General features: G+C 43.1%; 1 protein-coding gene across 1 annotated transcript in view; it reads left to right on the top strand.

The window, feature by feature from the left end:
* The first annotated feature begins 2,748 nt into the window (after window positions 1-2,748).
* The window catches only part of MAP3K15 (mitogen-activated protein kinase kinase kinase 15), an 81,017-nt gene continuing 68,177 nt past the window's right edge, over window positions 2,749-15,588 (top strand). Inside the window, exon 1 of the mRNA XM_058018262.1 lies at window positions 2,749-3,064. Within this exon, the coding sequence (XP_057874245.1) occupies window positions 2,749-3,064 (316 nt within the window). The remainder of the gene's footprint in view (window positions 3,065-15,588) is intronic.

Genomic DNA, 15,588 nt, shown 5'->3' with positions numbered 1-15,588 from the left:
TTATCATAATGTAAAACATCTACTAAGAAACTATCACTCTGCTTCAAGACCAAGAGACAGACCTCTCCACAAGTAATTTACAGAAGTAACAAATGATAAAAACTGCTAAATGAAACCTGAAGACATGTCTTAGACCTAGAACAACCTAAATTTTTATAACCTCTGGAAGGCACAAAAGGCTTATTTACTATGCCTCAGTGGCATCCCACTAAGCAATCCCAGCCTATTTGTTGAAAATTGTCACTAAAACAATTTTCATTTTCAAGATTACAGAAGGCACCACACCATGCATATATTGTTCTAAACACATTTAATTGCAATTTGGTTTTTTTGCATGTTAGTTGCTAAAAGCCCAAGAATGTTCTTGAAGAAGAGAAAAGCTTTCCTGTGCAAATAATCCCTTAACTTTGACAGCACTGTACTTTAAAGTTTTTAATAACAGCTGTTCAAACAAACTTTTTTATAATTCGAAAAGTACAAAGTAGGATTGCTATTGGGGAGGATCATAAACCTATGTGCTAGTGCTTTTTATTGATGAAAGGCTCAATGTGCACACTGACTATCTTCTAAATGCAGACTTCGATTTTTCTCCTGTTATATCAGGTAAGTGGTGCATTACTGGATCAAGGCTAATAGACCTGGTGTGTCATAAAATAGCTCACTCTTGCCTAAAGGGAAAAGCTGCCGGGAATGGGGGAGATCTCCGATGGCCATGTCATTCCTCCAAAGGCTCATATTCTAGTGCTTCTGTCAAAAAAGTACATACACATCCCCAACCTGCGGACCAAGTTCAAAGTTTATTTGTCCCAAACTTTCCAAAATGAGAAATAGGTTTGCCTGCTAAATTATTTATCTACATTCTCTCTAAAATCCTTATGAGCCACTAAGCAAACATGAATACTGCACAGCACTATGCTATCCTCATCTTGGAGTGTTTCTTAGAAATACTGGATTGCAATTCTTACTGACAATACCTGGTGTCACAGAGATCAGACCCTGGATTTGGGGCAGACTTGGTTTATTTTTGCTTAAGCTGCTGGACAGAGACTCTGAATACAGAAATCCCCGTGCCTTCACACCCTCACAGTCTGTGCACAAGGTCTTCATGTACCCTATCACCTCCTGATCAACAGAAATTTATGGTCCAGGATCTTCCAGCACCTCATTGGACTCTTTATCCATGCCCACATGGACAGGCCATTAACTGCTCTTATCATGCAGCTTGGTGCAGCCTTGGGACTCTCTTTTGTGTTACTGGGTACCAAGGTCTTGGCCCTCATCTGGAAGTGTCTGGTCTTTCTCTGTTTTCTCCCCTGCTGAGCCAGCCATGCTGACAAAGGGAGCTCATTTCAAGTTCACCTATAGTGTTTTGTGCAGGGCCTATTCGTGCTAAATCGTAAGCAAGTTACAATTGAACTTAAGCCCATGCATTTCTCATATTTTATAAGTAAATCTATTTTAATCCCAAACTGACAGACACCTTGAGAGGAAATACCATGCTGTAAGCCTTTGATTGTTGCTTTTGTTGTATAACCTCATTGAAAGGCTGGTGAGGCATTGTAACAGGCTGCCCAGGGTAGTGGTTGAGTCACCATCCCTGGAGGTGTTCAGGTGTGGGTGTGGCACTTGGGGATATGGTTAAGTGCTAACATGGTGGTACTGGGTTAACAGTTTGACATACATGATGTTAGAGGTCTTTTCCAACCTCAACAGTTCTCCATTTCCATGATTATAGCATGGGGTAAAATCATTGTCTCTGATAGCCACATAGTCTTCACTCTGCAGCAAAAGGTGAAGACACTTTTGGCTTAAACCTCATCTGTCACCTTGAGTGGAAAATAAAACGAAAAACTTTCCAGAGACGTTTACTACTTCAAGCCCAAATTTGCAGGAGGACTATCTTTTCCACCGTTCCCTTGATCACCGGTTGGTTGTGGTCTCTGTAGGGTGACTTTTGACAGCTGGGGTACAAGGCTGAGCTATTAAACTATCCAGGCACATGCATCAGTGCCTGGACCAGTAGCAGTGCTGCTATCACCAGCGTAGCTAATAAGAAAAACGTGTTAGAAAAGAAAAAATAATTTTGTTCTTATAAAGAAGCCAGGAATTGCCACAGAGTTACGAGAAGCTGATTTTGACATGATCGTGGGAGATGATTAAGAAAAGAGAAGGAAGTTAAGGATGAACTATTGCCCAAACTTCTGACACACTCTAAATGTGGTGAAAGTCGTGTGAACAACTGGATGGGGGATTCAGCAGGGGAGAAGTTGCGATGGAGCAGAGGGAAGACAAACGGGCAGCAGCTGCCTTCGCTCCGCGGGCGGTGCGCGGGGGCGCTGCCGGCGAGGGGCGGGCAGGGCAGGAGATAAACGGGGCGCGATCGGCCCGACGGCGCCGCTCCCTCTCACAGCCGCCGAGGTCGCGGACGGGAGCGGGCGCATTGTCCCGGGAAGGCACGGCGGGGTGGAGCCGGACTCCGCGCTGGGCTGCCCGGGCTGTCTCGGTCGGGGAGGGCGGTGCCCAGCTGAGCCGAGCCCCGCTCCGTGCCGGCCGCCCTCAACTCGCCTCGTCCCGTCTCCGTGCCCGCCCGCCCGGGAGCGGGGAGAAGCGCGGGCAGAGGGGCCGGCACGAGGAGGGAGGGAGGGAGGGAGCCGCCTCGCCGGGGGTTTGCCCGGCTGCTGGCGATGGGACGCGGCCCCGCCTGAGCACCTGCCGGCAGCCCCGCTCCCCTCAGCTCTCGACGCCGCTATGGAGAGCCCCGTGAGCGGCAGCGCGGCTGCGGAGCCGGCGCCCCCCGGCGCGGAGCCGGAGCTGGTGGCCGGGGGCCCGGCGGAGGCGGAGGCGGCGGAGGTGGGCTCGGCAGCCCCGCGGCCGCGCTGCCTGCGGGCCGTGTACGTGCTGAACGACCCGCCCAAGGCGGGCGCCGGGGCGCGGAGCCCCGAGGCCGGGGCACGGCAGTGCCTGCTGCGGGCCTGCGAGGCCGAGGGAGCCCAGCTCAGCACCGTCAACTTCGGCGAGCTGGACTTCGGGGAGACGGCGGTGCTGGACGCCTTCTACGACGCGGGTGAGCGGGCTGGGCTGAGGCGGGACGCGGGGCGGGGGCTCGGGCTGGAGCCTGCCCCGCGCCGCCTCCCGGGTCGTGCGGGGACGCGGCCGGCAGGGACGGGAGCGCTCGGTGAAGGTGGTGCCGGGGAACAGGGAGAGCGGGGCTCTGGCAAGGGGTGTGGGGACAGCGACATGGGTGCGAAGGGATCCTCGTGTAATGCGGCCAGCACAGGTAGCAGGAGAAGGCGAGAGAATGAAGTTGAGGCTCTTACAGAGCAGCTCCTTCAGTCGCCACGGTGCGTTGTCCCAGCAGGACTGTGGGTCCTGCAGTACCAGCCGAGTCTTAAGGAACAGCCGAGCTCCTCCTGGGGTGGTTTGCTAAGAAGCCTCTTCCAGCTCCCAGCCTGATGGGGAGCTTAGAGTGAGACACAGGACAAAGACACACCAGCCCCTGATCTGGCTTGGCCAGAGGCTTCATATTCACCACTCTTACTTAATGCGGCCTGGACGGTGAAATTGTGAACGAAGTGTGTGGCTCTGAACAAGGGGCCTGAGGAAGATTTGTGGGTATTGCCCGCCCCGTTCAGGTTCCAGCTGGTGACAGGTCTGATGGTTCAAAAGAAAGCTGCTGTCCCTTCTCCACTCAAAATCATCTGGCTAGTTTGGCACTATGGCTGAGAACTGTGAGCTTTTTGAGCATTCATTGGAAGCTTCTGAGCCAATAGGTATTATAAACTAATCAAGGTGAGTATGTGGGCATTTTGCTGGCATGCAGACAAACCTTTATCTCCTATCTGTATGAGCCAGCATAAGGAAATGCTGGAAATTTACAAACTCCAAAGATGGAAAGTACTCTTTAAGTCTATCTTTCACAGTTCATCTTTCATAAGAACTTTGTTTTCCTCATGAAATGTGTTATATTAAATATAACACATAATATTTAATATAAATATTAAAGAATATTTCCTAAAACTTTAGCCATATTTTGAATTCTCATGTGATTGAGTCAATTTCATCCCGATAAGCCACCCAAATATTGAGGAATCTCAAACCCTTTTTGTCAGTATTTTTCCCCAGTCAGAGTTTTTTTTTGTGTCTCTGCTAGCAAGGTTGACAAGTTTGTAATACATTCTTTGTGCATCTTAGTACACAAACACAACGTAGGAATTTCTTTTATAGCCACGCTGAAGGTAAGAGTAATTTACTCATCAACACAAAATTATTCCTCTGTTTCTGCTAATAGTGCTATTAATGTATTAGACACACACCTGCTGTACATTATACTGGGAGTCTGAAACAGCTATTTAAAAGGAGTTCTTAAATTACTGCATTGTGAAGTGAGTGCTTCTTTTTTAGGAGTCTGCAAAGTTCTCTAACTTTGCAGACTTTTGATTCAAGTCATCTTGTTTGACCAGGATAATTTTATCCCTGATTAATAGCACTTTGTAATAGTAAGGTGCCTTTTACTGGATACACCTTTAACACTCATATATCCAGGGTTTTTCTTTCAATTATAAAGTAATTGAATAGTCCATAATCTGGAATTGTTCCAAAGGCGACTGTTAAAAATAGACTTTTTGTGGATTTCTTTCCAGTAGCAACAATTTGAGATCAGCCATGGGGACAACTTCTTAGTTTGTTAACTTCCTAATAATGTATGCCTGGGATACTGGCATCTATTCAGTTCTTAAGAAGAACATCATTAAGAATAAATGTTAATGTGAGCACTCCTATGGCTCACGATGGACTTTGTGTTAGGAAGTTCCCATGTGTTTACTTTAAAAAGAAAACATCTAAAGGAGTTTTATTGCTGCCTGGGTAAGATATTAAGCAGGTGTTTCCCACACTGAAGATATCTCTTACAGTGTATTTTTACTTTCTCTAGCTGAGGGGTAGAACCTTGAAAAGCAAATCCTGTTGCTTTGTAACAAATGGTGGGGTCTCTAAGAGGCGCTGGCCTGTTGCCTTCCCTTGGTTTAATAATGGAACCTTAATCATCTACTAATGCTTAATGACTGAGCAGCAAAAGACCATCTCATTGTGAGTAGGATTGATGGCTCTTTGTTAAAAATGTTATCTATTAGCCTTTTTCCCTGACTGTGCCTGAAATTGTAGCTTTTACTCAGCCTTTAGACAGCCCCCTCCAAAGTAGTTTATTCACCTTAGTATGAATCTATAAGTACCTTTTGTAACAAAATCAGCAAACTTTAAGGACAGAGGGCAACAAAAAACTTCAACAGAAACTTCTTTCCTGTCTGCAGGCAGGTTTTCTGATCGATGATTTTTCAGTAGAACACTGAGAAAAGTGCTGCAAACCCACTTAAATTCTATAATCAGAGTATATGTGTTTTTTACCTTGAGTGTAGTCATTACTGGCTTCCCATCATTTGAAATCTTACTGTGAATGGAAGCATGGCTTATGCCTTTAGTTAGGTATTGCAGACCTGCAGGTAATGCAAGTGACCCCGATCTTAAGAAATCTCTCAGCTTTTTAAGGTTTTGCTTTACTGAAGGAGAACTACAGCACTTGTGAGAACTAACTTAAAAATGAAATAAGAACTTGGTAAAGAAAACTAAGATTTCTTTGCTCAGTGTGGGCTAGAAACAAGCTGTCAGCAAAGTAATTTATATTTTCCAAAAATGGGCAATGATATCTACCTAATAGAGGAGCAGCAAGGATGCCTGCACACATTGACTGTGTCTCTGGGAAGAAAAAAAGGTAATATTTTTAAACTATAACTGGCAAGTAGTGTGAAGCTTTTTTTGCAGAAAATAAAAGAATAAAAGTAATTTTCCCTAGGAACAGTGAGCCTAGGAGAATTCTCTAATTGAGAATTTTTAGAATTCTTCAGAATTATCCCATGAAGAAAATCAAACTACAGGCACTGTAGTGCATTCATAAACAACTTGAGAGACACGGTGGAAGGGTGAGTGTGACTTGGATACAGTGATGTTACAGGTAGAGTGATTAATAGCTGCAAAGGATCTTTCTGTTCTTAATGTACTAAGAAAACAAACATGATGTCAAAGTCAAATGTCTGGCCTGTACCTCTGGAAGGGTGATGTTAGGTAGAAAAAATGTAGCTTTTCCTTGTCTACTCAAGACTTTATCAAATCTTAGTGCCTGCAGTGCCAGGCAATAGGGTTTGGCTACAGTGTTAAGGGAAGGGGTGTACAAAGTACACTTATACAGGTTTTGGGTGTTCCCATTTTGGTTTATGAAATCCTTTCTCTGTAGCTGATCATACTTTTCCCTCATGAGGGATGTGCAGCAATCTGTTTTGAGGCTTGGGATATTTCTTTGACCATTTGACCACAGCATTTAGAAATTATACAGTCAGCAGGATGAAAATCAACTGAAAGGAAGACAAGTGGTGTACTGAGAAATAGAGCTAATTGCTGACCTAAGTGAGTGTTCCTTTGACAATCCAGGAAACTGTCAGGTAATTTGTGAGTATAGGGGAATATTTTGAAGTCTGTTTCTGCTGTTTTGCTTTATATGAACTTATCTAATCAATATCCTGTGTGATAAGGCAGCCCCAAAATGCATGGTGTGATACCTGTCTCTACAGGCTTGTCTTCATCCAGAGCCAAGACTTGGGAGTGAGCCTAAACAGAGACTGAAACATGGGTCCTCCTTACTTTTGTACCTGATTTCTTAACCCTGATTTCTTGTTCATGAAACTTTTTTTTCTTTGTGTTACACTGTGAAAGGGGAAGGAGGAAATAGATTTGCTGGATCCTAATTTTCAGGCTCTGGCACCTGCTGGGGGAATCATTGCCTGTTCCTCAGCTGCCTGCCCTGAAACCCTCTGCCCTCAGAAGGCCAGTGTCCCCACTTCAGAATTGGCAGGGATGCTTCAGCTTCTTCAGCATGAGTGCATCAGGTGCAGTGAACACTTGTCACTGCTTTGGGATAAATACAGCATGGTAACCCGTGTAGCTTAGCTGGAGGCACAGCTTCCCTTGCTGACTCTGCTGCAGGGAGTTCAGTCTCTGACAGGAATGACAGGTGAGGGCAATCACTTCTAAACAAACTTCATCATACCTTCCTGCTGCAGTTTATCTTTGCCCTGGGTGCGACAGGGAGCAGTGCTGGAGTTAAGGGTTAGTGCTCTGATGCTTACTTCAGCAGGCAGGGTTTCCTGTTTTTCTCAGGAACGCTTAAAATCTTTTCTTTCTTTTCCCACACAGGTAACTCAATGGCTAGGGGTATATTTGCTTTAAATCTCAAGAGACATACATACCACAGAGTACAAAAGTACCAAGAGAAGCAAACCAGCCATCTTTAGAACAGGAAGGTGGTGGATGAGAGGCTGGGCTGGATATTCTGCTGCTTCAGTAAAACAGCAGAGCTGTTGGGACCTGATCTTTTATCTCTGTGTGGTGCTGCACATACAGAGTGACTTCAGGTGTCTCCAGCAAAGCTCTGCATTGTGACATCAAACCAAATATTCTAGTAACAAAACCCTTTAATATACCAGTATGGTAGTCCTTTTATATCCAAGTGTGTGAGGCCAGTTTTAAATGACAGTAACAAACATCAGGTCTATATGTTACTGTCATAAAACAGTTGAGGTTGGCAGACACCTTAAAGGTCATCCTGTTTTAACCCCTCTGACATGGGCAGAGATACCTTTCACTAAACCAGGTTGCTCAAAGCCTTGTCCAGACTGGCATTGAACACTTCCAGGGATGGGGTATCCACTCTCTGTGTAATATGTTTCAGTGTCTTTCTATCCTCACAGTAATCTAAATCAGCCCTCTTGAAGTCTTTCCCCCTTGCCCTATCACTACAGGCCTTTGTAAAAGGTCCCTCTCCAGTTCTCTTGAAGCCCCCTTTAGGTACTGCAAGGTGCTATAAGTTCTCCCCAGAGCCTTTTGTTCTCCAGGTGAAACAGCCCCAACCCTCTTCCTGGGGGATGTGTTCTAGCCCTCTGGTCATCTTCACAGTCCTCCTGTTGAACCTCTCAAACAGGTCCCCACCCTTGTAACGCTGGAAACTCCAGAGCTGGATGCAGCACTCCTGGTGGGGTCTCACAAAAGCAGAGTAGATGGGAGAATCCTCTCCCTTGACTTGCCAGCCGTGTTGCTTTTGATGAAGTACAGGACACAGTTGGACTGATGATCTCAGAGGCCTTTTCCAACCTAGTTAATCAATTCTGTGATTGACTGATTGATTCTGTGATTCATGTACCTTCATCTTCCTTAGATGGTTTCCAACCTCATATTCTGCATGATACACAACACAAATGGTGTGTTTCTGTTTCTTTATAACTTACTCAGCAAGTAGTATTTTTCGCTGTGTGATTATAAGTCAAATTGAGTCTCCCTAAATAGACTTAGAAGCTTTTACACCCATTACAACCATTACAATTGACTTCAAAAATTTGAACATGTAAGATTATTCTGAAAAAAGGAACAACTGCATCTATTGACCTGCCTTAGCTCTGAAGACCAATTATTGTCACATGGCTCTTGAAAACACTGCAGTAAAGTGGGTTTTGGTTGTTTGTTTTTAATATTGTTTAATTTATTTTTTAAAAAATTAAAGTGGCAGCATTTTCTGGATTTCTTCATATCAGTGAATGTTCTTCTGATAGAATTTTTTTTTTCCTCTGATAGGAGTAAAGAACTGTGCTGGCTATGCATAGCAGTCTGCAAGTTCTAAAGGTCCATTTATTTATTTTTTAAGAAGTATATGCAAACATATTTTTCATGTAGTTCCTCATTTACTCTGAAGGAATCTACTGTGCCATTTGGCTGTGAGATGCTGGCAAGCAGATCTTCACTTCTGTCTTTTGCATTTCAAGTTGGCTTTCAGTGACTCCCAGCCACTCATCTCCTTTGCAGTGATTGCATGCTTGCTCAGTCTTGCTGTGCTGTGTGTAGCATGTTCTTCATAAGAATCATTTCTCTTAGACCTGCAGTCTCAAAATTAGGTTAAACAAAAATAAAGGAAGTGTTTGCTTATGTGGGTTAATTACATTGCTTTAATTTCCATCCTCCATAAAACAGATTATGGTAGATATGTGGTAGCTCATATTATGTTCTGCAGTCATGCTCTTCCTTTATCAGTGTAATCTTTTTTATCAGTGTAAGCTTTTTTAATTGTTAAATTATGCTTGCACATCCTAGTTAAAAGGTAAGTAATTGAACACACTTGCACATGCTAGTTAAAAGGTAGCCTTTACAGGCTAGTAAAGGTAAGTTCCTGGTTTGCCTTGAGGTAAAGGTCTTCTGACTTGTAAGGACTTGTGCAAAACCTAGTTGAGAACTCAAGATGTTTTGGTTTCCTCAGGATGGACTTGTGTCAGAGTAGTCAACAGCTCTTGGCCAGGAACAAGAAGTAGGATATAGTGATTATGTGCATGATTATTATTTGATTTATTGCTAATTTATTGTCTAAATACTGCTGTAATGAGGCTGTAATACAATAAGTAAATAACTATCATCTATTAAAACAGATAATAGTGCAATAGGGTCATGGTCTCTCCAGTTATGAGCTTCAATGGGACCCCCTTACTTTCTAAACTCAGAGGAGTTTAGGTGTGGCTAGGTCCACTATCTCAGATTTGGTCAACAGTTTATGTCTAAAGGCTTACAAGATAAGCAGGTTTGGCTAGAAAAGTACAGGTCAACAGTCTTCAGCCTTGGAGAGTTCACCATTCCAAAACAACAAAGCACCTATGTAGCAGCTTTTGGATTTTGTCTCCACATGTGACTGGATCTTAGTGGTTTTCACTCACTATCAAAAAGTAAGTGTTTCCCATCTTCAGGCTGCAGGCTTCCATGCTGGGAGGGAATTCCACCTGGAAGCTTCTTGCAGCACCAGGAGACCAGCTGGCCCAGTCTCTGCCAGCATTTGATACCCTTCTGCAGGCCAACATGTACCAAAGTCAGTCCTGAATATCTTGGCTCCCCCATCTCTGGAGTGCATTAATTTACATTCAGACAGTTCCTCCTGCAATCCTCACCTGGTGTTCCTAGGAACAAGCCTCACTGCCATCAGGGACTGCAGAAAGGGGGACGCTGTGGGGCTGTGTGGAGGTCACATGCAATGGCCCAGCTATCTTCTGTCAGCATCACAAGCCTCAAATCCAAACTCTGGCTGCAAACCTGTGTTCTGGAGATACTCAGGGCATGCTCCTGCTTCCATGCATGTGGAGGAGCAGCTGCAAGGGTGTTGTGTGGCTAACATTTGGCAGCTGAGATGAGTGTAGGGTCTTTCTTAGGAGGGCCTCAATGTGGTTTGCCACTTGCAGCTGAACTCTGTGAACACGGTAGGCTCTGGTTGCCATGCACCTCAGGAGGGCTGTGAATTGCTTTAGCCTCAGGCTACCTTTGAACAGCAGCAAGGGTGCCTGAGGCTGAGCCAAGAGAGGCTTGCAGCTGTTGCTTTGTCCTGCCCCCTGGCACAGGCTGGGTACAAACAGCGTAGCTCCTGTGTCAGCTGAGGTCAGGGGGACTCAAGGGGCAGCTGATGGGTCAAACGTGTCTCACAGTATGATTTCACCCCGCCTGTCTTCTTTCAGAAGTGCTGCACATCTCTTCACCTTTCCCTGGGAGGTTGGGCTGGTTATAGAAATGTGCCAGGAGCAAAAATTTCATCACTGTTCTCTGCAAAGAGAAGACATGGATTCTGACACAAGTACTGGATTGCTGTGTCATGGAAAGCCACTCATGCTTTTTTTATCCTTCGTAGTACTCAGCCTGATCAGGTTAATGATTCTGCTGTGTGTTCAAGGTGGTGCAACTGAAACTTCTCAGCTATTCTTCGGTAACACTTCAGAGCATTTAAAGTTTTGTCTAAGTAGTTCAGCAGCTGTTATGTCCTGGAGTGCAAAGCCCAATGGGATTCACAACTTTAAAACATGTACCCCAGCTTTTATTACATTGAAGGTAAATGATCCCAGCCTTGGTTAGCAGTCTGTCTTTAACTGCAGTGGGCTCTGATGACAGGCAGAATTCTGAAATGTAATGAAACAGTAATGACACTGTTAGGACTACATCCCTAGCCTTCTGCTGATGTGGGATGGTACAGGTAAATCTAGCAGTAAGGGAAGTACTCCAGTTGATCACAGCAGAACTTATAGCTCTGTCTATTCTAGTATGTACTGCTTTTATGCTTAAATTGTGTTTTAAAAGTCTTCAATATCTCTTTAAAGCAAAACACAAGGAGAAGAATCTTGAAGTGCTTTTTTAACCCTGCTTCAGTATAATCGTTTTTTATTTTGCATCATGTTATGGAGGGAAATGTGTCTGGATTCTTTGCATTTTGTGGGATTTTATTCTGTTCAGTAAAACAGCCCTTCATGCTCAGAACTGTAGCACAACCACGGGTGGTCGAGGGCCTCTCAACAATTTGAGAAGTGTTTATCACATGATAGATGTTTACCACATGATTTCTAAACTTTTTGAAGTGTATGCCAAAATACACTAGTTCTGGAAAACAAACAACCTTCCATGTAAATTAGCATAATAATGAGCTTTCTCTAAAATTCTTCAGTTTCCTACTGGTGCTGGCAGTGCTTTCCATGAATAGTGGTACTTTGATGCCTCCAAGCATGTCAAAAAGCAGTGGTAGATTCTATGAAACTGATTATGGGGAAAATAACAGGGAAGTTACTTTTTTAAACTCTGGGTAGTGAATTATTTGCCACTTGATTGCTGTCCTTTCTCCCTCCTTCCCTTTAAATTTTTTACAACTATTTAGTAGCTAGATCAGCCACAAGAAATTGGGCTGAATCAAGTGCCTGTCTTTGCCTTAGTCAGAGAAAAGCTGCAGGTTTTTTCTATTGCAGAAAAATCTCTGCCCATAATAATTTCCCTCAGCTGAAGATTAGCTGCATTAACTCTATTGTTGCTGCCTTTCACTCACAGAAGCTGAAGAAAGAAATTTCTTTCTGCTAATTTGTGTGTTGAGGGAGACATTCGTTGTTAGTTTTGCCTTTGATTGGAGAGTGACAAGGTGAAACTGAGGTTGGGAACTGGTAAATGAAAACAGTACAAGGCTTTATTCAGTCTGTGTGTTGCTTTCTAACAGTGCTAGACCAGTCATTGCTGTTGTGCTAATCTTAGCAGATAATAAAAACTTGCAGGAGAAAAGCTAATGTTTACAATTGTGTTACTGTTTGGTTCTGGGCTGCCTTACTTAGCAGGGCTTCTGTGTGCACAATCCTGTTTCACACAGTAACTGTCAGCTTTTATCAGCATCACCTCTGCCTTCTCTGCAGCTGAGATACGTGTTTCAGATATTTTCTTTGCCAGTGGATGTTTGGTATGCTTCAGTCTTTTTAAGCCCAGTTTGAAAAGAGGACATGGTTACCAAGCTCAAAGCCAGGCACCGTGCTTGTTTTTCCTACTGCTGTTTATGGGGCTTAAGATAACTGACATGTTATGGGATGTTGTCAGCTGGAGAAAGTATTCAAATCAGAAGGAAGTCTGAAAATGGTTGAGGTGGATTTCTTGTTTTCATGATAATTAAATTGGGAAACTGATAAACTTAGCTTTTTGCTTATTATAGTAACAAAACGAGGTAAGTCTTCATATTGTTTTGGGAAAACCAGAAACTGTCTTGACTTTCTGGCTTGTGATCAAGTAAAAAAAAAAAGAATGCTTGACTATTTAAATTTTTTTTTTACCCTTTAATGCCTCTTCAGATTCCTAGTTTTGCAGTAGTGCCTCTGTGATGGTATAATACAAATTTAGAGAAGAATAATGTGTTAATTTCTGTAATTTGGGGTATTTTGGACAATTCTAAAGATGAACATTCAGAATTTAGCATCTTAAATCTAAACTTTCTTGCATCCTCTTACCATGACAAAGTACAGGTTAGCCTGAGGATGTTGGTGGAAGAGAACCTTGACATGGGCCAGCACCTCAGAGAGCCAACTGCACCCTGGGCTGCATCCAAAGCAGGGAGAGAGAGGGGATTCTGATGAGAATCCCTGCAGATCTGTGGGACCCAATGTAGGAGCGAGCCCAGAGGAGGCTGTGAAGGTGATCAGAGGGCTGGAGCACCTCTCCCATGAAGACAGACTGAGAGGGTTGAGGCTGTTTAGCTTGGAGAAGAGAAGGCTCTGGGGAAGCCTTATGGCACCTTGCAGTGCTTAAAGAGGGCTACAAGAGAGCTGGAGAGGGGCCTTTTACATAGGCTTGTAGATAGGCCAAGAGGGAATGGTTTAACCTAAAATGGGGCAGGTTTAGATTTGATATAAGGAAGCAATTCTTTACTGTGAGGGTGGCAGGGCTCTGGCACTGGCTGCCCAGAGAAGCTGTGGGTGCCCCATCCCTGGAAGTGTTCAGGGCCAGGTTGGACAGGGCCTTGAGGAAGCTGGACTAGTGAAGGTGTCTTTGCCCATGTTAAAGGGGTTGAAACTAGATGACCTTTGAGGTCCCTTCCAACCTAAACCATTCCATGTTTTTGAGGTGGAAAATGCTGGAGACCATGTTTGGAGGTTTGTTGCAAAATCACAATTTCATGTGATTAACTTTGTCTAAATCACCATTTGGAAGTACTAATATTCCTCTGATTCTATAGAGGTCTTAGGGAATAGGTTCCCCTGTTGTGATAACAAACAGTCTGTGTTTATGCTTTATGTTCTCTGTCTACATGCTGGAATTTATAGAATTATATATGTGCTGTATTTATAGAATAGGTAAAGACTAAGTAGATAATGGCTATGACTCTAGAAAGACCAGCTTCTACTAAAATTCTAGATTTTATTGATCTCTACATAGTGTCTTGAAATTGATTTCTCTCATTTTTTAATGGAAGCTTCCAATTTTTTAAATTACAGCATTGAGTGGTACATCAGGATTTTTTCAGTAGCACATGCAGTCTTTTAGACTGGCACGTAAAGCTTGTACTGTTTACAGGAAAGATAAAAATAGCAGAGAGGATCCACATCTGCCCAGCATCCGGAGTGTTGTATCAAGGACTCAGTATCTGTATGTGAGTGCAAGTCTCTTGGCTCACAGATGATGCCCTGGCTTCATGTAAACTTTATCTCCATTTGCACTTTAATAATATTGCCTTTCCTCAATAAACTTTTTTTCTGTGCATAACCTATTGTGCTTTATGTGAGTCCTAAATGAGAGTATGGGAGTCCATCAACATAAAGAGGAAATCTGTGATAGTTATGAGGTGGGATACCTCAGTTTAGTACATAAAAATTCCCATTGCTAATGATGAAGACATCTCTTGATTTGATTTTAAAAAACATATAAAAAAATAAGATATTCGGACTAAGAAAGTCTCACTTTTTTTATTTGCTATATATTTAAATAAAGAAAGGAATAAGGTCTTAGTTTAACCCAGACTTACGAGCTTTAGTGTACTGAAATATTTTTTCTATTTTAGTTCCTTGTATTTTGATTACTTTTCTTCTTATTATATTCCTTTGATAATAAGATAAAGATCAGCATAATTTTACTTCTCCAATTTTTTTTTTAACATACGTTGTTGGCCAGTGTGTGTGACCTGTGGGAGATGTGCAGATTTAGCAGGTTTTTTATGTTCCCCAGCCAAGGTATTCAACATTAAATGATGGGTGATTCTCAAATGGTTTAGTTTGGATAAATGTCTAAAAGGTTGAAGCTTATTTAACCTCCTTGGCCTAAAAATTTATTTGACTGCAGCTGGGGAGAAAGGGACAATGTTCCTTGTTGAATTTCATCCTCTCTTTAATTTCACTTAGGCCAGGTTCTCCAGTTATGTAACTTTTTTTTCCCTGTACTTCATTCCCTTTGATTGCCTTTGTTGACCCAGTGTAGGAAGTGCAGAGGTGCAGGAGAAGTTAAATAAAGTTCACCTTTCTCATTCCACGTACCCAGCCCCCCCTCCAATTGCAGGCAAGGTTCAGATTAGGTTCAGGCTTGGGGTGTTTTTTCTCTGTGCTCTCTGGGGCTGTGTGGCTCCACTCTAGAGCACTGCAGTGGAAATGGTTTGGTGTGAGCCTTGGCACGCTGCTGGTGCAGCAGGCAAGTGTGAACTGCCTGCTTTTCATTTACTCTGCTGTTTCTTTTCTTCTCTGATACTACATAAGGCAGAAAAATGTCCTGTAGAATTAGTAGGTTCTTTGGCTTGTGGAAAAAATTAGGAAAAAGTGCTATTCTTAATGACTCGGCATAGTGAAAAGTAGGTGTGATATGAGACAGATACGACAGTTGCTCATTATGTCAGTCGACATCTATATCAAAATTTCTAATATACTGAGAGTATATAAACAGGGAAAACTATTGAACAGGTGTCTTCAGATCATCTGTGACTGATAAGTGTTTTTTTCAGTGTTCTGATTTAAAGCAAGAAATGAGCAACCTCTGGAATCTTCATTTGTCTACATCTGTGAACAGAAAACTAAGGAGACAAATGTGGCTTATTCAAGTACTCTTTGGGAAGTTTAAAATGCTGCTTCTTTACTATTCATTTGTATATAAAGGGTGAATGAAAAATGAAATACCTGTCTTTTTGAGGTATGAATCAGGCATACTGATTGTTCTGTAGATGCTCAGCTATTCTGCAGGTGGAAGACTGCAGAT

Source organism: Melospiza georgiana, chromosome 2, assembly GCF_028018845.1.
Source record: "Melospiza georgiana isolate bMelGeo1 chromosome 2, bMelGeo1.pri, whole genome shotgun sequence".
Taxonomy (NCBI): Eukaryota; Metazoa; Chordata; class Aves; order Passeriformes; family Passerellidae; genus Melospiza; species Melospiza georgiana.
Note: the sequence above shows the minus strand (reverse complement) of the source record. Positions and strands in the feature narration are given on the sequence as shown.